Genomic DNA, 25,981 nt, shown 5'->3' with positions numbered 1-25,981 from the left:
TAAGTGATGAGTGAAGACTCATCAGCTCGCGATCTAATTCATTCATTCCTAGGAATTCAAAATGGTGAAATTCATCATTTCATTGCCTTCTAAAATTGAGACTTTTAAATCTAAACTTTGTGTCACCTAATTAACTAGTTCCTGATTTACCTTGCCCTCATTTTCGCTATTTCGAGTTTGAGCTTTCACCTTCCAGTTCAATGAACTTTAACATCCTACAGTGAGCTACAGCTAACTCGGCCCAGTTTGAGGAGATCTATGTTAATTATCAGTCAGAAACTTGCAGAGATTCCCAGTGAGGAAGAAGGAAGTGGAAGCTTGACTGTCAGAAAGAAATCTCAAAAGTGTATCGCAGTGAACTGATTATAGAGCATCTCTCTAAGGGCGACACAGTGGCACAGTGGTTAGCACTGCTGTCTCACACGGCCGGGACCCGGGTTCGATTCCTGGTTTGGGTCACTGTCTGTGCGGAGTTTGCACGTTCTCCCCATGCCTGCGCGGGTTTCCTCCAGGTGCTTCGGTTTCCTCCCACAGTCTGAAAGACGTGCTGGTTAGGTGCATTGGCCATGCTGAATTCTCCCTCAGTGTCCCCGACAGGCGCCGGAGTGCGGCGACTAGGAGATTTTCACAGTAACTTCATTGCAGTGTTGATCTAAGCCTACTTGTGACACTAATAAATAAACTTTAAAACTGTCCGTCACTGTGCAGTCCAATTTTGTACAAGCTTTGGCCCGAGTTTGGGCTGGCCTCAACAGTAAGTGCCATGTCGAGGTATCACAGACATCTGCAAAAACAGGACAAAGTTTCAACAGCAAGTCCCTGAAATAGCGAGTGGAGCAGGGTCTGAAAAATGGAACCTATCACAGGAGGTCGCGCATTTTAAAAAATAACTTTGTTTGTCCAAGAAATCCCATGGAGTGTTTTGATAACCTTTGGGATGTTTAGATAGTTGTTCGAGGGCTGGACTCAGAGAAGGAGCTAATGTTTTGATCAGGAAAATTGTAATTTGTAAAATTGTTACAGATTATGGGGTGGGAACGAGAGAGAGAGCAAGTCATCAACTGAGAGTCAATGTAGGTCAGAATACAGGGGTGATAAGTGGCTGGGCAGATGTGAGGAAGGACAAAAGCAGCAGAGCCTTGAATGACCCCAAGTAAATGGAGGGTATAATGTAGGAGGCCTACCTGGTATGTGTTGGACCAGCCAAATCGAAAGGTAATGATTTGATTTGATTTATTATTGTCACATGTATTAGCATACAGTGAAAAGTATTGTTTCTTGCACACTATACAGACAAAGCATACCGTTCATAGAGAAGAAAACGAGAGAGTGCAGAATGTAGTGTTACAGTCATAGCTAGGGTGGAGAGAAAGATCAATTTAATATGAGGTTGGTCCATTCAAAAGCCTGACAGCAGCAGGGAAGAAGCTGTTCTTGAGTTGGTTGGTACGTGACCTCAGACTTTTGTATCTTTTTCCCAAGGGAAAAAGGTGGAAGAGAGTATGTCCGGGGTGCGTGGGGTCCTTTCCGAGGCAGTGGGAAGTGCAGACAGAGTCAATGGATGGGAGGCTGGTTTGCGTGATTGGGCTACATTCATGACCTTTTGTAGTTCCTTGCGGCCTTTGGCAGAGCAGGAGCCATACCAAGCTGTGATACAACCAGAAAGAATACTTTCTATGGTGCATCTGTAAAGGTTGGTGAGAGTCGTAGCTGACACGCCGAATTTCCTTGAAGGCATGGATGAAGGTTTCAGCAGTAGAAGAGTTAGGATTGGGGTGGAATCGGGTAATGGTAATTTGGGAAGATATTGGGTGAGACTACATCTGGAATATTGTGTGCAGTTTTGGTCTCCGCATTTAAGAAAGGATATCCTTGCATTAGAGGCAATACGGCGAATGTTGGTCTTGATGACGAGAGGCTGAATAAATTGGGTTTAGAGTTTGTGGAGTTTAGAAGAATGAGAGGCAATCACATTGAAACCTACAAAATTCTGAAGGGGATTGATAGGATGGGCACTGAGAGATTGTTTCCACTGGTCGGGGAATCTAAAACAGGGGGGCACAGTCTCAGGATAAGGAGCTGATCGTTTAGGACTGAGATGAGGAGAAATTTCTTCACTCAAAGGATGGTGAATCTCCAGAATTCCCACTCCCAGAGGATTGCAGATCCTCCTTCGGTGAATATACTGAAGGCTGATAGACTTTTGGGCCAGAATTTTACCGACTCGCCCACCCCGGAATCAAGGCGGGCGAGGCTCGCTGAACGGCATTCTCTGTTGGCCTCGGGTGGGATCTTACGAGCCTCGGGCGGGCGAGGCGGTAAAATTCCGGTATTGGTCTCTTGGGGAATTAAGGGATATGGGAAGCGGGCGGGAAGTTTGGAGTTGAAGCTTAAGATCAGCCATCATACTGAATGGTGGAGCAGGCCCAATGAGCCAAATGGTCTACTCCTGCTTCTGCTTTTTATCTTCTTAAGGAGCTGGAAGTAGGCAGTCTTAATGGTGGCATGGATGTGTGATCAGAAGCTCAGCATAGGTCATATATGGCATCAAGGTTGCAAACAGTCTGGTTCAGCGTCAGGCAATTGCCTGGGAGAGGGACAGAGGCGATTGCGGGGACCAAGGTAATGGCTTTGGTCTTCCCAAAATTTAATTGGAGGAAATTGCTGCTTATCCAATTCTGAATGTCACACATGCAGCCTGATAATTTAGAGGAATTGAGAGTTACCGGCCGAGGTAGAGCTGCGTGTTGTCAGCATATACATGAAAACTGAAAATTGTTTTCAGGCGCGGTGGCACAATGGTTAGCACTGCTGCCTCACAGCGCCAGGGTCCCAGGTTCAATTTCGGCCTCGGGTCACTGTCTGTGTGTAGTTTGCACATTCTCTGCATGTCTGCGTGGGTTTTCTGCGGGTGCTCTGGTTTCCTTCCACAGTCCAAAGATGTGTGGGTTAGGTTGATTGGTCATGCTAAATTGACCCTAGTGTCAGGAGGATTAGCAGGGTAAATGTGTGGGGTTAGGGGAATAGGGCATGGGTGCGATTGTGGTCGGTACAGACTTGATGGACCGAATGGCCTAATTCTGTACTATAGGGATTCTATGATTCATTATGTCGCGGAGGTGTCGTGTGTAGATGCAAAATAGGAGGGGCCAAGGACAAGGAACACCAGAGGTAACAGTGCAGGAGCTGGGAGAGAAGCCACTGGAAGTGATACTCTGGCTATGGTTAAATAAGAATCAAACTAGGCTAATGCAGACCCACCTAGCTAGAAAATGGTAGAGAGGCTTTGCAGCAGAATTTTACTTAAAAAGGCACTGTATAAATGTAAGCTACTGTTGTAAGATAGGTAGGAGCAACAGGCGGTTACAGGAACTGAGACCGGCACCCCCGGGCAAGAGTTTGAAGAAGTCCTTTACCCATCCTTTGTCTTTCAGGTGGCCAGATGGTGTAAGCAGACGGTCATTTCAATGCTAATTACTGCCGGTGAGTAGTCCTGTACGTGAGGGGGTTAAATCCACAGCCGGAATGGTAGATTATAAACACTTGCTGCATGAAAAATGGCCCATTGGATCAGCACAGGATGTGTGTCCTTCTGACCGGATGCCTGGAAGCTGTCATTGATTTCAATAAATGATTCTCTTTGTAACAAGACCGACACTGGGTCATCCACAACGGCTTAAAAAAGAGACCATTTTGAAAATGAACTGTTAAACCATTAGAGATTGTTTATTCTAGTTCTACCCAAAGTTCCCCTCTGCATCCCATTTACCAAATTCACCATTCATGTTGCTTTAACCCTCTCCTTTGCAGGCTTTTTTGTGCAGGTTCTCCGATAAGTAAAATTTAACCCATGGACTCCCTATATGTTCATATTCCCTGTGCCAACCACTTCTGTGCATCATGACAAGGAGACAAATGAATATTACATTTGATATTTCCTACATTATAACAGTGACAACATTCCAAAACTACTTCATTGGCTGCAAAGCTATTTTTGGATGTCATGAGGCTGCTCAAAGTGCTATAGAAATACAAGTTCTTCAAATAATAAAACTGATTTAAAAAACTAATAATTCTCTTGATGTAACTAATTCTTAAATTCTAAACATATAAACATTCAACATTTTTCTGCTCTTTCTTCCTTGTTCTCTTTTCCCTATTCATTCCTTGCCTTTTAAGTTTTTACTTTAATTTTATTATTTTTCTAATTAATGGCCAATTTATTCAAAATCAACAGGTTTTATATATATATATGCATATACACAGTAAAACGTCCCAATCCAATAACGCTCTGAGATATCTACCCTCCTCCAATTCTGGTCTATTGAACATCCCAAATGTCACTTGCTTTGCCACTGGCCGTGCCTTCAGTTGTCTGGGCCTAAACTCTGCAATTCCCTTCCGAAATCTTTGAGTCTCTTCTCTCCTTTCGGATGCTACTTAAACCCCACCTCCTTGACCAAGCTTTAGATCACCTGTCCTAGTATCTATTTATATGATTATACGGGTGGCACAGTGGTTCGCCCTTCTGCCTCACAGCGCCAGGGATCTGGGTTCAATTCCGGCCTCGGGTCACTGTCTGTGTGGAGTTTGCACATTCTCCCCATGTCTTCGTGGGTTTCCTCTGGGTGTTCTGGTTTCATCCCACAGTCCAAAGATGTGTGGGTTAGGTTGATTGGCCATGCTAAATTGATCCTAGTGTCTGGGGGATTAGCAGCATAAATAAGTGAGATAAAGGATGGCGGAAGTGTCTAGATCACCAACAACCTGTCCTGGTCCCCCCATGCCAACACTATCGTTAAGAAAGCCCACCAACGCCTCTACTTTCTCAGAAGGCAAAGGAAATTTGGCAGGTCAGCTACAATTCTCATCAACTTTTACAGATGCACTATAGAAAGCATTCTTTCTGGTTGTATCAGCTTGGTTTGGCTCCTGCTCTGCCCAGGACCGCAGGAAACTACAAAAGGTCATGAATGTAGCCCAATCCATCACGCAAACCAGCCTCCCATCCATAGACTCTGTCTACACTTCCTGCTGCCTCGGCAAAGCAGCCAGCATAATTAAGGACCCCACGCACCCCGGACATTCTCTCTTTCACCTTCTTCCGTCGAGAAAAAGATACAAAAGCCTGAGGTCACGTACCAACCGACTCAAGAACAGCTTCTTCCCTGCTGCTGTCAGACTTTTGACTGGACCTACCTTGCATTAAGTTGATCTTTCTCTACACCCTAGCTATGACTGTAACACTACATTCTGCACTCTCTCCTTTCCTTCTCTATGAACGGTATGCGCAAGAAACAATACTTTTCACTGTATGTTAATACATGTGACAATAATAAATCAAATCAAATCAAAAAGTGCATCCCCCACCTCAGGTGCTGCACTTGCCTAATGTACACAGCCCCTGTGACTGGCCTCAGCTGTCTGTAAGCACGAGAAGGACCCGTGTGAGATGGTGCTGACAGACTGAAGATACAATTTGTTTCTTTTAACTATTTTCCACTGGGTGACATTACCCACAGAGAAAAGCAACAACAACATGTATTTATATCATAGAAATCATAGAAACCCTACAGTGCAGAAAGAGGCCATTCGGCCCATCGAGTCTGCACTGACCACAATCCCACCTAGGCCCTACCCCCATATTCCTACATATTTACCCACTAATCCCTCCAACCTACGCATCCCAGAACACTAAGGGCAATTTTAGCATGGCAAATCAACCTAACCCGCACATCTTTGGACATCTTTTAACCCGCACATCTTTTATATAGTGCTCTTGACAAAATAAAATGCCACAGGAGCATTACAAACCAAAATCTGCCACTGATCCACATAAAGAAATATTACGGCAAATGGTCAAAAACTTGGACAAAAGAGGTAGATTTTAAGGAGTGTCATATAGGAGGAGAAAAAGGTAGAGAGGCAGAGAACCCTACAGAGGGAATACTAGACCTTGGCAGCTGAAGGTATGGCCACTCATGCTTTTTTAAATGCATTTGTGGGGCATGGGCCTCTCTGGCTGGTCCAAAAATATGCGGATTAGGCTGATTGGCCATGCTAAATTAATCCTAGTGTCAGGGGGATTAGTTGGGTAAATATGAGGGGTTGCGGGAATAAGGTCTGGGTGGGAATGTGGTCAGAGCAAACTCGATGGGCCGAATGGCCTCTTTCTGCACTGTAGGGATTCTATGATTCTAATTTATTGCCTATCCCTAGTTGCCCTTGATTGATACGACTGAGTGACCTGCTGGGCCATTTCAGAGGGCAGTTCAGAGTCAACCACATTGCTGTGGCTCTGGAGTCACATGTAGGCCAGACCGGGTGAGGGCAGCAGATTTCCTTCCCTCGAGGACTTTTGTGATCAAGGTGGGTTTTCCTGACAATTGACAATGGTTTCATGGTCATCAGTATATTCTTAATTCCAGATATTTTTTATTGAATTCAAATTCCACCATCTGCCGTGTCGGGATTCAAACCCGAGACCCCAGAACATTAGCTGAGTTTCTGGATTAATATTCTAGCGATAATACCACTCGGCCATCGATTCCCCAGTGGTAAAATTAGGAATGCTCAAGAGGCCAGAATTAGGGAAGTGCAGCATCTTGGAGGGTAGTTTTTTATTGAAATATAATTCACTCATGGCACATGGGCGTCGCTGGCTGGGCCAGCATTTATTGCCCATCCCTACTTGCTCTTGGAGGGTAGTTGAGAGTTAACCACATTGCTGTGGTTCTGGAATCACATGTAGGCCAGACCAGGTAAGGACAGCAGACTTCCGTCCCTAAAGGACATTAGTGAACCAGATGGGTTTTTCCAACAATCAACAATGGTTTCATGGTCATCAGTAGATTCTTAATTCCAGATATTTTTTATTGAATTCGAATTCCACCATCTGCCGTGTCGGGATTCGAACCCGGGTCCCCAAAACATTAGTTGAGTTTCTGGAATAATATTCTAGTGATAATACCAGTCACCATCGTCTTGTGGTGCTGGCAAGAGTACAGAGATAGGGAGGGGTGAGGCCATGAAGGAATCCAAAAACAAAGATGAGAATTTTAAAATATAGTTGTTGTTGATGTGGGTCAATGAACACATGAGTCATGTCAAAACTTGCATTAGATAGTTGCTTCCACCTAACCTCAGTTTAACATGAGATTTAAGCACACAGACTGCACAAAGGTTATAAAACAGTTTCTTCCATTGGCATCAGAGCAACTTCAACCCTTCAGGGAAAGCTTAACTTCAAGGAGTTACAGAGAATATTCACAGCTGATGCTCCAGATCTCAGCCATATCCGAGACCTCGACTCCTCATCACAGTGAGTGACCGGTTTTGAATTGTTGTTTCAGCTCCTGGCTACAGGCCTTCTCTCTCTCTCTCACCGTGAAGCTTTCCAGACTCAGGAGTGCTGCTAGTCTGTCTGACCAGGGTCTCTAATCACCTTCCTGGCTCCTTAGCCACCGTAAGAAGTCTAACAACACCAGGTTAAAGTCCAACAAGTTTATTTGGTAGCTTTTATGTGCTTTTATATAGCATTTTATACAGCATTTTATATGCTTTTATATAGCATTTATGTGCTACCAAATAAACCTGTTGGACTTTAACCTGGTGTTGTTAGACTTCTTACTGTGTTTACCCCAGTCCAACGCCGGCATCTCCACATCATCTTTAGCCACCCTCAGAGGCTTCATGCAGCCTTAGGCCACCGTAATTAACAAGTCTTAGCCCTGTCCTTGCTGCTTTCTCCCTCGCCTCATGGTGTCTGGCTCCATCCCTCAGCTTGTCAAAGATTCTGCCCCATGCAATAAGGAACCCAATGGTTGACCAGTTCCCCTGCTCGGTGCCCCTCCCCCATCGCCACCTGCTACCGGAGACCATGCTACACACTTCCCCGCTTGAGAGTTGCCATCCCAGCAACTAGACATATCACACTGATTGCTTACTGAGCAATCACGTAATCAGCAGGTTAATTGAGATATAACAGCTAGTACATTTGCATCCACACTGGTAGCAGCATTCCCTTGGTGCATAGCCAATTTAGGAAAATCACAGAATCATAGAATCCTACTGTGCAGAAGGAGGCCATTCAGTCCATCGAGTCTGCACCGACCGCAATCCCACCCAGGCCGTATTCCCGTTACGCCACATATTTACCCTGCTAATCCTCCTAACACTAAGGGGCAATTTAGCATGGCCAATCAACCTAACCCACACATCTTTGGACTGTGGGAGGAAACCGGAGCACCCGGAGGAAACCCACACAGACACAGGGAGAACGTGCAAACTCCATGCAGACAGTGACCCGAAGCTGGAATTGAACCTGGGTCCCCGGCGCTGTGAGGCAGCAGCGTTAACCACTGTGCCACCCCAAAATGCTACAGGTTGGATGATATTCAGCAGTTGCTCGCGATGGCTTTCTCAACGCCTGTTCCGAACTGGCACTTTCAACAGTACCCAGGCTTTGTGATGGGTCGGCCACAAAGGGGTCTAAGTCGGCTGTGTCTCCAGGGACCACATGATCAGCAGCACTGGTTGCTCCAGTTGTAACCTCCCTGCCTGACATCTTGGCATTGCAGAGTGGGCCTCCTCACACTGTATGCACACCCGGAATCACTGAAGTACATATTCCAGGGTTCCCTGTCACTGTCCGACTCCTCTTCACTCAGGACACTGCTGGCTGGTGATTCAGGTTCTACTATGCTGTTGAATGGGCTGCTTGCCCCCCCCACATCATCCACCAGACTTCTGGTATTGAGCAAATCCCCTCTGGGAATGGTCTTGAGGTTGCCCTTCCATTCCAGGTTCAATACCCTGGGTGTGACCACCAGTGTTAAACTGTTTTCCTGTTTTTTGTACACCTCTCTCAGTTCCGGCGATATCGGCAGCTATCAACAGTGGGTAACACCGCCTTTCTGGCAGTGCCGGTGTCTTTCTCGAAGCTCGGTGTCCCACCTGACTATGAACGGCGGTCAACACTTGACCCCTGAGACTACCGGGCAGTGGGAGTTGCTTCACCTCCCTCCTGTTGTCATGAAGCAGCCGAGAGAGAACTCCTTGATCCTCTTCCACCATCGCTACAGCATATTTACCTGTTTGGACTCCTTCACTCGGTAACGTTGGGTTGGTTTAGTCTTCCAGTAAAATCTACCAATGTCTTCATCGACCAGATGAAGCTGTCTTACGTCTGCTGTTGAGGTGGAAGGGAAGGTGAAACTGTATTTGGCTCCAGCCCTCTGGATTTGGATCTTCCTCAAGCACATCAGTGATACTTTGACAACACCCCGCACAGCTTCCGCAGAGGATTGGGGTGGGAATGCTACTGTTCGCTTGAGGAATAGGCACGGCATCAGCCATAATCCTCTCTAAACCAGCAAGAGTCAGGTGCCTCCATGTTCAATCTTCCAGCTGAGGTCCTCAATGTTTCCATTTCTTTTGTCGGGCCTGTATCTTCTCTGGTGAAGGAGAAGGGATGGAGTTGTGCTGGACTGGGTCACTATGCCTGATGTCTGTGGTTGTTGAGGGCAGTTTCGTTGGAGTGGCCAATCCTGTTACAACTGCAGCACCTCTCTGGAGTATCCCTTGGACACGCTCAGTTGTGAGGCTACAGTTTCCTATCCAATGGCAATGCTAACACTGTAAGGATTGGATTTGTGCTTGTTGTGCACCAATCAGTTCCGCCTGCCGTCTACATCTCACTGATCTGCAGGAGGGATGTCGGGGGACGATGTGGTCGAACTACTTGACCGGTTCCAGGGTTACGGAGACCAGGTTCTCTCCTTCAGCTTGGTTTTACTCATAAAATGTCTGCTGCAGCTGTGTCAGGCTATTGCTGTTCCCAAAAACCCCTGCCAGGACCTCAAAGCTCTGCTGTGGACCTCTCAACATCTGCATCTCTCCCCAGTATTTCTCGGCGAGCTTTCACATATGGATGTTCCTTGATGATTGAGATCTGTTCCCTCTCATTGAGGCCTTTGCATGTCTTGGCCAGCTGTGCACCCTTGATCCAGTCCTCAGCTGCCAAGTCGTTGGACGTCTCCGGTTTCCCCCAAATCTGTCAGCTTCCTATCCAATGGCAGGTAAAATATCTGTGACGGGATATTTTGTCCCTCCCCCATTACGTTCAAGTAGGGCACACTGGAAGCCACTTTCTAGTCGTTGCTCCAACTCTCAGTTTATCCTGTGAAGCCTGTGCCTCCATTAGAGCTGCAGTTACTGCAGCCTCCCTCACTGACAGAACCAGTTTCAGTTCTTTCGTGACCTGCTCAATCTCGGCCAGGCGCCTTTCCATTTTGTGCACTGTGACCTGATGCCTGTACTGTGCAACCCACTCCTGACACCAAAATGTAACGTGAGATTTAGGCACACAGACTGCACAAAACTTATAAAACTGGATCCACTGGCATCACGGTGGCAAGTGGTTAGCACTGCTGCCTCACAGCGCCAGGGACCTGGGTTCAATTCCCGGCTTGGGTCACTGTCTGTGCAGAATCTGCACGTTCTCCCCGTGTCTGCGTAGATTTCCTTCGGGTGCTCCGGTTTCCTCCCGCAGTCCGAAATACGTGCTGGTTAGGTGCATTGGCCATGGTAAATTCTCCCTCAGTGTACCCGAACAGGCGCCGGAGTGTGGTAACTAGGGGATTTTCACAGTAACTTCATTGCAGTGTTAATGTAAACCTACTTTTAACTAATAAATAAATAAAAGTAATATCAACCCTCCAGGAAAAGCTTAACTTTAAGGAACAAACTATTAATATAGAATGTTCCAGATCTCAGCCCTATTTGTGCCCTGGCTTCTCAACACAGTGATTCACCAGTTTGGAATTGCTGCTTCAGTTCCTGGCTACTGTCCTTCTCTCCATGAGGCTTTTCAGACTCAGGAGTGCTGTCAGTCTGTCTGACTAGTGTCTCTAACTCCTTTCCTGGCTCTTTAGCAACCCTCAGGCGTTTAAGCTGCCCTAGGCTCCTGCCACACTGCCACTCACAACTCCTAGCCGTGTCCTTGCTGCTTTCTCCCCACTGCATGGCACCTGCCTCCTCCGTCCCTCGGCTTGTCAGAAGCACTGCTCCCTGCAGGGAGAAGCCTATAGGGTCGACCAGCCGCCCTGCTCGGTGCTCTCCCTCACCATCGCCCCCTGCTGCTGGAGACCCATTACAAGAGGATCTCCCACACACTTTGTCGGAAACGGAACTGCCAATTTGTGCACAGCAAGCTCCCACAAATTACAACATGATGGTGACCAGTTCATCTCCGTTTCTGATGTTGGTTGAAGAGTAAATATTGGCCATGACATCAGTAAGAACTTCCCTGCTCTTCTCTGAATAATGCCATGGAATCATTTACATCCACCTGGGAGGGCATTCACAGCCTCGGTTTAACCTATCTGAAAGATGGCACCTCCAACAGTGCAGCACTAATTCCCACCTTAGACTTACAGGATTGTGTCTCAGTATTTACAAGGTTCTCGAAAGTGTCTCAGTATTTACAAGGTTCCCTATAGTGTCTCAGTGTTTACAAGGTGTTCCCCGGGAGTGTCTCAGGATTTACAAGGTATTCCTCAGGACTGTGCCAACTTATCACGGGTCAGATCCCAACCCATGTACCATGTTTGATTCTGATCACCCTATCATGCAAGGGGTGTGTGACAGCCATTGTTAACACATGTAGTCCATGTACAGAGGCCTCTAACTCAGGCTTCCCGCTCAACCCTCGCTTTTCCCTCGTCCTCACCCTTGCTTTCCGCATCTTCAACTTCCAGTTTCCTTCGTGCCACTGGCCTCAGCTTCCCTCTTCCTTTGGTTTTCCTTTCCTCCTTCTCAGTCTCCACATTTCTCCCTTCTCTCCCTCGGTTTTGCCCCCTTCACCTGTTAGCTTCCCCCTTGCCCCTCAATTTCCTCTGTTGGTTCCCCCTCTTCCCTGCTCAGTCTTTCTTCTTCCCCTGTCTTCATTTCCCTGTTCACAGATGGCTTCTTGGAACATCTTGCACAACATCTTGCTGGTGTGAAACCCTGAGCAAAAACACTTCACTATAGTGGACACACTCCTTGATAAAGTAAATGCAATAACATTTGCAGTTGTTTCACGGTCATATATCATGATCAGAAGTCACCTGGTCAGATGTAACATGCCGAACTGTTATGTGGTGAAATTTCATTTACCCAGAGTTAGTGACTGAACTCAGTAGGCCTCGCCCAGTGAGGTTCCTACACCCTCCCAATAATAAGGTGGCGACTGACTCCTCTTGGAAAGTGCCTGTCGATTTCAGATCAGGAAAGAGGGTCAACTGTGATACTTTCCAAGGTTGAATATCAGTATACAGGATCACACATCACAGAATCCCTACAGTGCAGAAGAGGCCATTCAGCCCAGCCTTACCCAGGCCCTCTCCCCCACCCAATCCCCATAACCTCACATTTTGCACGGCCAATTCACCTGTGTTTGGACTGGGAGGAAACCGGAGCACCCGGAGGAAACCCACGCAGACATGGGGATAACGTGCAAACTCCACACAGACAGTGACCCAAGCCGGGAATCGAACCCAGGTCTCTGGCACTGTGAGGCAGCAGTGGTAGCCACTATTCCACTGTGCCGCCTGGACTGAATGGCTAACTGGATGAGCTATCCACTCGCCTCCCCTGCTACCCAGACCGATCGCGACTCCCTGTCCCCTTCCCCCCACTGACTGCCCGCAGAGTGGCAGCGGACCCGTATCCCTCCCCCCTGCCTACCAGAGATCCATCTGCACCCCTCCCGCCTCACCAGTGAGTAATCGGGCCTCCCCCCCCCCTCCCCATCAGAGATACATCTTACCCGCCTCCCTCCTCCACCCGCCCCCCCTCCCCCCCAGAGAACAATCTGGCCTCACTTCCTCCCGAGAGAACGATCTGGCCTCACTCCCCTCCCTCCCCCTCAGAGAACGATCTGGCCTCACTCCCCTCCGCCCCTCCCTCCCCTCCAGAGAATGGTCTGGCCTCACTCACCTCCGTGCCCCCCCCCCCTCTCCGCCCTCAGCGAACGATTTGGCCTCACTCCCCCCCCAGAGAATGGTCTGGCCTCACTCACCTCCGCCCCCCCCCCTCAGAGAACGATCTGGCCTCACCCCCCCCCAGAGAATGGTCTGGCCTCACTCACCGCCCCCCTCACCCCTCAGAGAACGATCTGGCCTCACTCCCCCACCCCCACAGAGGAACATCTGACCCGCCTCCTCCTCCCTCCCCACCAGACAACGATCAGCCCTCCCCCCCCCCAACCAGAGAAACATCTGACCCACCTCTTCCTCGCGCCCCCCCCCCCTCAAATCAGACAACGATCTGGCCTCACTCCCGCCACCCCCCCCCAAACCAGAGAATGATCTGACCCGCCTCCCTCCCCCTCCACCACTGATCTGAGTCAGGGAGCCGTTGGAAGCTCTGAACTCGCTCTTCAGCAGCTGGAGTTTTTTGAGGAAGTGACAAAAACGGTTGATGAAGGAAGGGCCGTGGATGTCGTCTATATGGATTTCAGTAAGGCATTTGACAAAGTCCCACATGGCAGGTTGGTTAAGAAGGTTAAGGCTCATGGGATACAAGGAGAAGTGGCTAGATGGGTGGAGAACTGGCTTGGCCATAGGAGACAGAGGGTAGCGGTCGAAGGGTCTTTTTCCGGCTGGAGGTCTGTGACCAGTGGTGTTCCGCAGGGCTCTGTACTGGGACCTCTGCTATTTGTGATATATATAAATGATTTGGGAGAAGGTGTAACTGGTGTAATCAGCAAGTTTGCGGATGACACGAAGATGGCTGGAATTGCGGATAGCGAAGAGCATTGTCGGGCAATACAGCAGGATATAGATAGGCTGGAAAATTGGGCGGAGAGGTGGCAGATGGAATTTAATCCGGATAAATGCGAAGTGATGCATTTTGGAAGAAATAATGTAGGGAGGAGTTATACAATAAATGGCAGAGTCATCAGGAGTATAGAAACACAGAGGGACCTAGGTGTGCAAGTCCACAAATCCTTGAAGGTGGCAACACAGGTGGAGAAGGTGGTGAAGAAGGCATATGGTATGCTTGCCTTTATAGGACGGGGTATAGAGTATAAAAGCTGGAGTCTGATGATGCAGCTGTATAGAACGCTGGTTAGGCCACATTTGGAGTACTGCGTCCAGTTCTGGTCGCCGCACTATCAGAAGGACGTGGAGGCATTGGAGAGAGTGCAGAGAAGGTTTACCAGGATGTTGCCTGGTATGGAGGGTCTTAGCTATGAGGAGAGATTGGGTAGACTGGGGTTGTTCTCCTTGGAAAGACGGAGAATGAGGGGAGATCTAATAGAGGTATACAAGATTATGAAGGGTATAGATAGGGTGAACAGTGGGAAGCTTTTTCCCAGGTCGGAGGTGACGATCACGAGGGGTCACGGGCTCAAGCTGAGAGGGGCGAAGTATAACTCAGACATCAGAGGGACGCTTTTTACACAGAGGGTGGTGGGGGCCTGGAATGCGCTGCCAAGTAGGGTGGTGGAGGCAGGCACGCTGACATCGTTTAAGACTTACCTGGATAGTCACATGAGCAGCCTGGGAATGGAGGGATACAAACGATTGGTCTAGTTGGACCAAGGAGCGGCACAGGCTTGGAGGGCCGAAGGGCCTGTTTCCTGTGCTGTACTGTTCTTTGTTCTTTGGAGCGCCCGATTCAGATTTTTATTCAGCAGGTTCATTTTAGCGCAATTCTGGATCGGCGAACGCGGTGGTAAAGGGGGAAATGCTGATAAAGTTGGGCGGGCAATTCATTAATTCAATTGAAATACATGAAAATGCATTTAAATCGCTGTTGTGCCCGTTTCGGATCGCCGCCATTCCCGGGTTTCGGTAATGTGGCCATCTGCGCAGACGTGGGCGCGGATCGCGTTAATGGCCTCACACCCGACTTTACCACATTTTTGCGCCCGCAATGGTAAAATAGGGCCCAGTATCATTCCAAATATTGCATATTATACACTACGCTATAACGTATTAATAACTACTATAGGTGCCACATAATGTTTCCATAAATCTCATTCAGATTCCAGTAAAGACTCTCATTTTGACATAAAGAGTTTCTGTCCTAAGAACTCTCTCTGGCCCAGGGCCATACTGCTGCCCTCAGGACTAATCAAGTTATCATTACAGCGGCTTAGAATGGTGCGGGCTGTAACCCACAGCAACCATGCCTGTACATTTGAAGGACTGACGATGGAGAAAAAGTCTGGAGCGAAAAGACAGCATGTTTGAGAACTGACAGCGGCCTCTCTGGCAGCGAGTCCCAGAGGGAGGAAGCTGATTTCCCCATGGAGCAGAGAGAAGGGATAAGGCAGCACACACTCTGTGAACCGTTGTCCCAAACTTCAGCCACGCGGTGAATTACATTTCTGATTAGTAAATTTAAAAATAAGTAATAGACACCGTCGCTGATCCTCTGATCTCAAAACTCATAATCCCACCCTGTGTAAATATGAATTTTAATCTTTTTGCACATTTGTTGGTAAAATGCTGGGAAGAGAAGCAGTCTGTGACTATAGTTTTGATTGTCTTTTGTTACTGAACGTTGTTAGATGTTTGTTAAATAAATACACAGACATAAAATATATTTATCTGAGTTATGTATGTGTGTGTAAGGCCTATTCTACTAAAATTGGTGTGTGGTTAAAACAGTGTTGCTACAGCTTCTCTGGCCTGTGACAAGTCAGCACACTTGGTGCTGTCTAAACCAGGGATTGGGCCATGATCCTGGAGTTTGCAGGCATGGGCAAGGTTCCACAAAGCAGCAGCAGGGGTGGTGTTTTTAAAAATTGGGTGTATAAGATGGATAATCAGCACACTCGTGTCACACTCAATCTCGTCCCCGTATTCACTGTTATTTTGTTTGGACTGGCAGGAACACGGCACTAGAATTTCTCAGTGGGGGATGGGGTTGTGTGGAATATTCTCATTTCAGGACATGATCTTCGATTATTCACTGTTTGCGGCACTTCCACTCAGTGATTTTCAAAACAGTATCGCCCATAGGAAATTCTCCACAAATACTTAAAAAGTAAAGTTTATTTATTAGTCACACGTAGGCTTACATTAACACTGCAAAGTAGAAAGGGTCGAGAGCTTCAAGTTTTTAGGCGTCCAGATCACCAACAACCTGTCCTGGTCCCCCCATGCCGACACTATAGTTAAGAAAGCCCACCAACGCCTCTACTTTCTCAGAAGACTAAGACAATTTGGCATGTCAGCTACAATTCTCACCAACTTTTACAGATGCAACATAGAAAGCATTCTTTCTGGTTGTATCATAGCTTGGTATGGCTTCTGCTCTGCCCAAGACTGCAAGGAACTACAAAAGTCGTGAATGTAGCCCAATCCATCACACAAACGAGCCACCCATCCATTGACTCTGTCTACACTTGCTGCTGCCTCGGCAAAGCATAATTAAGGACCCCACGCACCCCGGACATTCTCTCTTCCATCTTCTTCTTTCGGGAAAAAAGTACAAAAGTCTGAGGTCACGTACCAACCGACTCAAGAACAGCTTCTTCCCTGCTGCTGACAGACTTTTGAATGGACTTACCTTGCATTAAGTTGATCTTTCTCTACACCCTAGCTCTGACTGTAACACTACATTCTGCACTCTCTCGTTTCCTTCTCTATGAACGGTATGTTTTGTCTGTATAGTGCGCAAGAAACAATACTTTTCACTGTATACTAATACATGTGACAATAGCAAATCAAATCAAATCAAATGTGAAAATCCCCTGGTTGCCACACTCCAGCACCTGTTTGGGTTCACTGAGGGAGAATTTAGCACAGCCAATGCACCTGACCAGCACGTCTTTCGGACTGTGGGAGGAAACCGGAGCACCCGGAGGAAGCCCACAAGGATTATCGATACTCAGTGGCAGTTATTGCACTGCACCTGGACCCCATTAAGTAAAAATTCCTCTCTTGTTAAAGTTATCTCGTGGACAGTCATATCGTCCAATGAACTAAGTTCACAAACAAACACTTTATAGTTTGTATTTGGTCCCTCTGATGTTATTTGTTAAACTGCTAAAGGCAAATAGAAAGTTTGCACTTTGGGTAGGATTTAAAAGACAATTTTAACATTCTCATCCTTGTGTTAAAGTGCCTCTGTGGCCTCTCAATCACCACTCTCTGGGCTTGGTGGGGTGGGGGGGTTAGACAGCATGCCCCCTCATGTTGGCATGCCAACCTGCCTTGCAGCCAGTATGCACTGCGGGGTGGACTAATGAGGACAGAGCAGGAAGGGTGGAAGTCTCGCCCTCTGGAGTTGCTTGCCAATCTGGCTGGCAGCTCCATCACCTGGCAGCACCAGGGACCTGGAGAAGATGATCAAAGTGCAAAGATTCCCGGAGCGGGTAAGTCTAGAATCATAGAAATCATAGAAACCCTACAGTACAGAAAGAGTCCATTCGGCCCATCACGTCTGCACCGACCACAATCCCACCCAGGCCCTACCCCCATATCCCTACAGATTTACCCACTAATCCCTCTAACCTATGCATCTCAGGACACTAAGGGGCAATTTTAGCATGGCCAATCAACCTAACCCGCACATCTTTGGACTGTGAGAGGAAACCAGAGCACCCGGAGGAAACCCACGCAGACACGAGGAGAATGTGCAAACTCCACACAGACAGTGACCCAAGCCGGGAATCGAACCCAGGTCCCTGGAGCTGTGAAGCAGCAGTGCTAACCACTGTGCCACTGTGCCACCCGGGATGTTGGGCTGAGAGGGTTTGGGTTAGTAAGTGGGGGTAGTCGGGTGGGTTTAAGGGAGAGATTGGGTAGGAATGAAGGGGGCATCAACCTAAGGGAGGCTGACCTCCGATTGGCAAAAGGCAGCCCAAAGAGCAAGCGCCGCCAAACCACCCCCCCTCCCCCCCAAACCCCACCCCAGCTGTATGTTGGGGGAGAGCTGGGGGTGGTGGGAAGGTTGTGGGATGGGCACCTATTTTATATCCCCTCCCCACCAAGGGAAACATGCCCGCCAAGGCATGTAAAATTCAGCTCTCTATCTGTATAATCTCAGAGGCCAGAATTGGAGGACCCCGAGATTTTGGAGAGTTGTAGGGTTGTAGGAGGTCGCAGAGATGCAGAGGTTTTGGAGAGTTGTACGGTTGTAGGAGGTCGCAGAGATACAGAGGTGGGTGAAGTCAGTGAAGGAATTAAAATCAAATTTAACATCACATGCAATGTGCTACCTTTCTCTTTGAACTTGTTGGATTAAAAGATGATTTAACAAATGGTACATGGACTATAAAGAGGTCTAAAGTATTTGTACCTGACGGTGACATTTATAGTGCAAGTCTGCTGATTGCAGGGCTTCACCTGAGAGAACATTTGGGGGCAAATATCAGTGTGCCCAATTTCTGGCGTTCATCCAGTGGACTGAAAATCACGCGGACCAGCAATCTGGTGTGTAACCTCGACCCACAACTATCTGATTCACAGTCCCATTGCGTGAAAACCTGCCATGGGCTCATGACATGGTAAAGCTCATCCCCATAAATGCTTTAGTGTTTTAATCCCCTTGGTACGCACCCTGAAGATGTTATCCTAATTGTATGGCTCCACAAAGAGTTAAAAACATGTTGTGCACAAAGCTCAGCTTGGGGGAAGGGGGAGGTGCGGTGGCACTCTGTGGTCAGTAATGAATTTTATGTTACATTAAAGGCATATAAATGGTAGGCCCAGTGCAGACAACAAGTGGCCAGGCATCAGGGGCTAATCTAATGATGTAAAAATAGAGACAGTACCAATTATATGGCAGCCCATACCACACTGCTGCAGGGACTCCCAATGAATAGCTACAAATCAAATTACAGGCTAATAGACGCACTACAAGAGGGGGCAGTCAATGCTAACTGCATTACAGCCTTGTGACCTTTCTGCTCTAAGTTGCACGGTCCAGACTAAAACTTGCATCCCTCTGAAATATGAAAGAGCCTGTTGTTAAGGGAAAGCGGTGGAACAAGGCATTGTCCCTAAATGAGTTAAACACTGCTGTCAAAGTGCTTGTTTCCCTTTATTTATGTGTCACTGTCTCGATTCCCAGCTTACCCTTTCCATTTGAAATGTCCAAACACCAGTAAACTGCACCCGCTTTCCTGTCACTCTGTTCCCTTCTGGTTCTACCACCCTCTGAGATATCTTCATTCCTCCAATTCCAGCCTCTTGCACCTCCATGATTTTTAACCACTCCACCAGTCTTGGTCATGCCTTCGGCTGCCTAGGTCCTAAGCTCTGGAATTCCTACTCTAAACTTCTCTGTCTCTCTATCTCTCTCTCCTCCTTTTAGATGTTCCTTGAAACTACCTCTTTGAGCAAGGTTTTGGTCATCTGTCCCCATATCTTCTTCTGTAGTTCAGTGCCAAATTTAGCATAATGCTCTTGTGAGGTACCTTGGGACATTTGACCAGATTAAAGGTGCTGTTTAAATACAAGTTGTTATGACTCTGGTAGTTTCAGAAGATGATCAGAGAATCTGCAAGATATTTCCTCGATTTCCCCACTGCCCCCAACCTCAAGCCCAGTTTGATTATCTGTTAAGTCTGCTCCTGAGTGATGGCAGTGAATCCTGTGCCTTGCTGCACAGAGCTCTGGGTTTAACTCTGACCCACTTTCCATCATGAACCAGCCTGGTATGAATCATAGAATCCCTACAGTGCAGAATGAGGCCATTCGGCCCATCAAGTCTGCACCGTCCATAATCCCATCAAGGCCCTATTCTTATAACCCCACATATTTACCCTGCTAACCCTCTGACACTAGGGTCAATTTAGCATGGCCAATCCACCTAACCTGCACATCTTTGGACAGTGGGGGGAAACCTGAGAATCCAGAGGAAACCCACGCAGACATGGGGAGAACGTGCAACTCCACACAGGCAGTGACCCTAGGCCGGAATTGAACCCAGGTCTCTGGCGCTGTGAGGCAGCAGTGCTAACCACTGTGCCACCGTGCCGCCCCAATGCTGTGTGGGTATACACATAAAGACTAATCTCTGGAGCAAGGTACAAGGGGTGGCATGGTGTGGGTAGAGTTATATCTCAAGGTGATCACAGGCTTCTGGGAAAGGGGAGAAAAGTATGGAGAATACTTGAAGTTAATGACAGGTAGCCAATCAGGAGAGTGGGACATGGGCCTGCTCCCTGCCTTCCTCCACATGGACAGTCAGTGTCATCTATCTGTTCAGCTGGAGTCTCTGGGAATTGGAAGTTAATCTCCAGGACACTGTTGTGAGGACCATCTTGGAGAAAAATCATTGGCAATTTTTGAAAACTGTTTTCTCTTTTTGGTTATAAAAGAACTGAAGAGGGGAAAGAAAGCTCTTTGTCTGAGAGTCAGAGGCCATCCAACCGAGTAACAAAGTGAATAGAAACATAGAAACATAGAAGGTAGGAGCAGGAAGAGGCCATTCGGCCCTTCAAGCCTGCTCCGCCATTCATCACAATCATGGCTGATTGTCCAACTCAATAGCTTAATCCTGCTTTCTCCCCATAACCTTTGATCCCATTCGCCCCAAGCACTATATCTAGCCACCTCTTGAATACATTCAATGTTTTGGCATCAACTACTTCTTGTGGTAATGAATTCCACAGGCTCACCACTCTTTGGGTGAAGAAATGTCTCCTCACCTCAGTCCTAAATGGTCTACCCTGAATCCTCAGACCCCTGGTTCTGGACTCCTCCACCATCGGAAACATCCTCCCTGTCTGGTCCTGTTAGAATTTTAAAAGTCTCTATGAGATCCCCCTCATTCGTCTGAACTGCAGCAAAAACAATCCTAACCAAGTCAATCTCTCCTCATATATCAGTCCCGCCATCCCTGGAATCAGCCTGGTAAACCTTCGCTGCACTCCCTCGAGAGCAAGAACATCCTTCCTCAGAAAAGGAGACCAAAACTGCACACAATATTCCAGCTGTGGCCTCACCAAGGTTTATTTCCCAGTTGGTGGAGAGGCGGGGCCCCATGAGAATGGACATATCGGTGGGAGCATGGGAGGTAGGGCACTCAGAACTGATTGGTTATGGAATGAAATCTCTGGGAATCATCCAATTGAGCACAATCCCAATATTAGGCTCTCAGTCAGGGAATCAAAGCCAGTGACCTCCCCAAAGGGAGGTCTGGGTGAGAAGTCAGGTGACAAAAAAAAACTATTTTGATTGGTTGACTTAACAGTTGTCTTAGCCAAGGCTGCAGAATAAAAAGAGACAGAGAGGTAAACCTGATATAGAACAATTACATAACTAAAATAAAACTATAGTTAAGAAAGCCCACCAACGCCTCTACTTTCTCAGAAGACTAAGGAAATTTGGCATGTCAGCTACGACTCTCACCAACTTTTAAGATGCACCATAGAAAGCATTCTTTCTGGTTGTATCACAGCTTGGTATGGCTCCTGCTCTGCCCAAGACCGCAAGGAACTACAAAAGGTCGTGAATGTAGCCCAATCCATCACGCAAACCAGCCTCCCATCCATTGACTCTGTCTACACTTCCCGCTGCCTCGGCAAAGCAGCCAGCATAAGTAAGGATCCCACACACCCCGGACATTCTCTCTTCCACCTTTTTCCATCGGGAAAAAGATACAAAAGTCTGAGGTCATGTACCAACCAACTCAAGAACAGCTTCTTCCCTGCTGCTGTCAAGACTTTTGAATGGACTTACCTCGCATTAAGTTGATCTTTCTCTACCTAGCTATGACTGTAACACTACATTCTGCACTCTCTCTGTATGTTAATACATGTGACAATAATAAATCAAATCAAATCAAATAAAACAAAAATAACTCGGGATCTGGGTGTCCTGACACATGAATCACAAAACATTAGTATGTAGGTACAGCAAGTGATGAGGAAGGCAAGTGGAATGCCTATTACAAGGCAATGGAATATAAAAGTAGGGAGGTTTTACTACAGCTGTACAGGGCATTGGTGAGAACACATCTGGAGTACTGTGTACAGTTTTGGTCTCATTTCAGACAACACAAAATTGCATTATAAGCAGTTCAGTGGAAATTCACTCTACTGATTCCTGGGATGAAGGGGTTATCTTCCGAGAAAAGGTTGAACAGGTTGGGCTTATATCCACTGAAGTTTAGAAGAATGGGAGGTGATCTTATTGAAACATGTAATATTCCGACAGTGTGGATGCTGAAAACATGATTCAAAGTTAAAGTTTATTTATTACTGTCACAAGTAGGCTTCCATTAACACTGCAATGAAGTTGCTGTGAAAATCCCCTAGTCGCCACACTCCAGCGCCTGTTCGGGTACACCGAGGGAGAATTTAGCATGGCCAATGCACCTAACCGGTACATCTTTCAGACTGTGGGAGGAAACCAGAGCACCCGCAGGAAACCCATGCAGACATGGGGAGAATGTGCAAGTTCCGTACAGACAATGACCCAAGATGGGAATTGAACCTGGGTCCCTGGCGCTGTGAGGCAGCAGTGCTAATCACTGTGCCACGCACATTCCACTCATGGGAGACACCAGAAGCAGGGGGCACAGTTTAAAAATAAGACAGAGATCAGGAGAATTTTTTCACTCAGAGGGTTGTGAGTCTGGAATTCTCAAGGAATATTTTTAAGGTAGAAGTAGATAATTTTTTGACTAACAAAGGAATCAAAGGTTATTGGGGGTAGGCAGGATAGTGACGTTGAAGAAAAATCAGATCAGAGCAGACTCCATGGGCCAAATAGCCTACTCCTGCTCCTAATTTGCATGTCTGTATGTTAAGAACAGCCCAGTATATGGGCCTAATTCCCTGCAGCAACAGATCAAACTCCTGGTCGTCTGCAGAACACTGGTTTTCTTTTCTAAATGTACTAAATAAGGTGGTTGCACATTGAAAATGCTGTTTGTGGGGGAGGGGATACTCCATAGGGCCTTCAGAGTCAGAGGGTCACATGATAAGATACAGCGAGGCTGCCCTGGCCTATCTCCCAGTATTTCTGCAGTTCTTACACTGAAAATGGTTTAATGGATGTCAGGCTGGAAGCCTGTCAGCACATTCTTGAGTGTTTTTCATGAGGCATTATTTATCAGCAATCTACTGGCCTAAGTACCTTCTCCATGAGAGCAGCAAACAGCATCAGAGGCTGTGCAGCCTCCGTTCACACACGTTTCCATCCTCATTCCGTCCCACCCCTGCATCCCAATATATAATTACCTCCAGTGAGTTAATGGACCAAAATGTCCCAGACTCAGTAACCAGCTTATCTTATTAGGAGGAATACCAATGGAGGCTGCTGGGAGGTAAGACAGAATGTCAAAATGTTCCAGTTAGCTACAAATGGTTGTCAGATGGCACGGTGGCACAGTGGTTAGCACAGCTGTCTTGCAGCGCCAGGGACCCGGGTTCAATTCCCGGCTTGGATCACTGTCTGTGTGGAGTTTGCACGTTCTCCCCGTGTCTGCGTGGGTTTCCTCTGGGCGCTCCGGTTTCCTCCCACAGTTTGAAAGACGTGCTGGTTAGCTGCATCACTAAATTCCCCCTCAGTGTACCCAAACAGGCGCCGGAGTGTGGCGACCAGGGGATTTTCACAGTAACTTCATTGCAGTGTTAATGTAAGCCTACTTGTGACACTAATAAATAAACTTTGAAACAGATTTGGTAACTTCAAATCCTGACAGAAGTCCTAGATCAAGACCAGGCAGAGGGTGTGGTCGAGGCTTCGGGTACTCCTGCTTTACACATGGAGTATTTTCTGGAAGGTTTGCTCAAAACCAAAGAGATAATCTCATCTAGAGGAAGGCAACTGGAATGCCAGTGAGCTCTCATTGGCAGAAATCTTCCAATCCAATAAATATCTCATCTTCCATTGATTCTGTGCCTGGTATTCTCCTGATACTAACAGTGAATACACTGTTAATGATCAAAGAACAAAATCTGTGGCAACATCAGGAATCAAGTCACATATCCAAGTGTTTGCATTGCATTTATTCAAACTAGATCAGCTCAGAGTGCTCCAATTGTAATTTGGGAGTGTTGGAAGTTGCACTCCTCATCTGTTATGGTGGACTGGGTGGCACGGTGGCACAGTGGGTTAGCACTGCTGCCTCACAGCGCCAGGGATCCGGGCTCAATTCCCGGCTTGGGTCACTGTCAGTGTGGAGTCTGCACGTTCTCCCCCTGTCTGCGTGGGTTTCCTCCGGGTGCTCCGGTTTCCTCCCACAGTCCAAAGATGTGCGGGTTAGGTGGATTGGCCATGCAAAATTGCCCCTTAGTGTCAGGGGGACTAGCTAGGGTAAATGCATGGGGTTATGGGGAATAGGGCCTGGATGGGATTGTGGTCAGTGCAGGCTTGATGGGCTGAATGGTTTCCTTCTGCACTGTAGGGATTCTATGACTGTATCTGATCATCTGAATATGGATCAGTTTGAAATCTACAGCATTCACATAAATGAGGGTCTTTTAATATGACCTGGCAGCAGAAATGCTGACAGTTCCTGCATTCAGGTCAAATGTTTTGGGTGGAATTTTAATATAATTCACCTGACTCTCAGTAAAACTCACACTGCGGATTATTTTGCACCTGTACAGTCCCACAGTGCCTTGAAAACACAAAGAAAATAGACTTTCTGCACAGCACTGTATAAACCTCGAGACAAGATTAAACCCACAATGCCTTGAACACTAATAAATATAATGTAAATCAATTAACTATTTTAAAATACTAACAGATATGTTTATGATTATTGTCTAAATCTATCAATGTTGATAGTATTTTGCTCTTCCTATGAGGTGGTGAAGAGGGCAAGAATCTCCACAGGTTCCTATCATTGCAGTGACTGGTTTTGAAGGTTATGCATTAACATGACTTGCTCCTTACCCGTTCCAGAGCCTACAATGTCCCGGCTGGGTGATTCAGACATGGCGTCTGCCAGACGTTCACGTAAACCTTCATCAGTATTATCGATAGAAGACATGTGACGCAGTCCAAAGCTCTCTGGCCAACTGCCACACACTTCCAGTAGAGTCACACTGCGGTCAAATGTACCTGCAACAAGAGATGTGGGACTGTCATTTACACTCACTCCTTCTCCAAAAGGTCTCCTTCTGAGGGGTCACTTATCTCAACCCAACCACTCCAACAGACTGGGCAGCTAAGCTCAGACTCTGCCCCAGTCTCAGCGACACTGGAGAGCTGGCCCCTTGTTTTTATATAGTCAGTGGGTCTTTTAGGGATACAGTATATGAGTAATTAGGGATAATTAGGGATAACAAATGGTTAGTGAGGCAAGCTCGGGAGGAACAAGTGACTTTGCATCTATTGTCGCCATATGTCATGTCTGAGTCTATTCTAGACTAATTCATAGAAATCATAGAATCCCTACAATGCAGGGGGAGGCCATTCTGCCCATCGAGCCTGCACCGACAACAATCCCACACAGGCCCTATCTCCATAACCCCACATATTAACCCTGCTGATCCCCGACACTAAGGGACAATTTAGCATGGCCAATTCACCTAACTCATACATCTTTGGACTGTGGGAAAAAAACTGGGGCACCCGGAGGAAACCCACGCAGACACGGGGTGAACGTACAAACTCCACACAGACAGTGACCGAAGCCGGGAATTGAACCATTGTGCCACTTGGATTGACAGAGAGTGATTGTTATGTTAGGTCAACAACTGCATTATCACCGTATCATAATGACTACCGGGATGGGGGAGATGAATTCGACCGCCCCTCGTCTGTTTCTGTTTAGGTTCCCTATCTCAAATTTGATTTGTTCCAAGTTAAGAAAGAGTTTATGATATCAACAAATACCCACTGGGAAATAGCTTGCACTGATCTGAAATGCTAACACATGACCATACAGATATTGAGCAGAGGGGAGTTTCGTTGGTAAAAGTCCCAGGTCGTTCTCTCCTACTACCCACACCATTGCTGAAGGGATCAGCCCCACTGATCCCAGCCACTCTCCAGTATCTCTTCCCAATGCC

The 25,981-nt window shown here is 47.2% G+C and overlaps 1 protein-coding gene across 4 annotated transcripts in view; it reads right to left on the bottom strand.

Moving 5' to 3' along the window:
* The window catches only part of bcas3 (BCAS3 microtubule associated cell migration factor), a 915,564-nt gene that overhangs the window by 53,863 nt on the left and 835,720 nt on the right, over positions 1-25,981 (bottom strand). For all 4 annotated transcript variants that reach the window (XR_013499066.1, XM_078224612.1, XM_078224613.1 and 1 more), the window contains one exon: positions 24,861-25,028. Coding sequence is in view for 3 of the 4 variants with exons in the window: in XM_078224612.1 (XP_078080738.1) it covers positions 24,861-25,028 (168 nt within the window). In the remaining variant the exon portion in view is untranslated. The remainder of the gene's footprint in view (positions 1-24,860; positions 25,029-25,981) is intronic.

The sequence above is a fragment of the Mustelus asterias genome, chromosome 12, assembly GCF_964213995.1.
Source record: "Mustelus asterias chromosome 12, sMusAst1.hap1.1, whole genome shotgun sequence".
NCBI lineage: Eukaryota > Metazoa > Chordata > Chondrichthyes > Carcharhiniformes > Triakidae > Mustelus > Mustelus asterias.
This window is presented reverse-complemented; position numbering and strand designations above follow the sequence as displayed.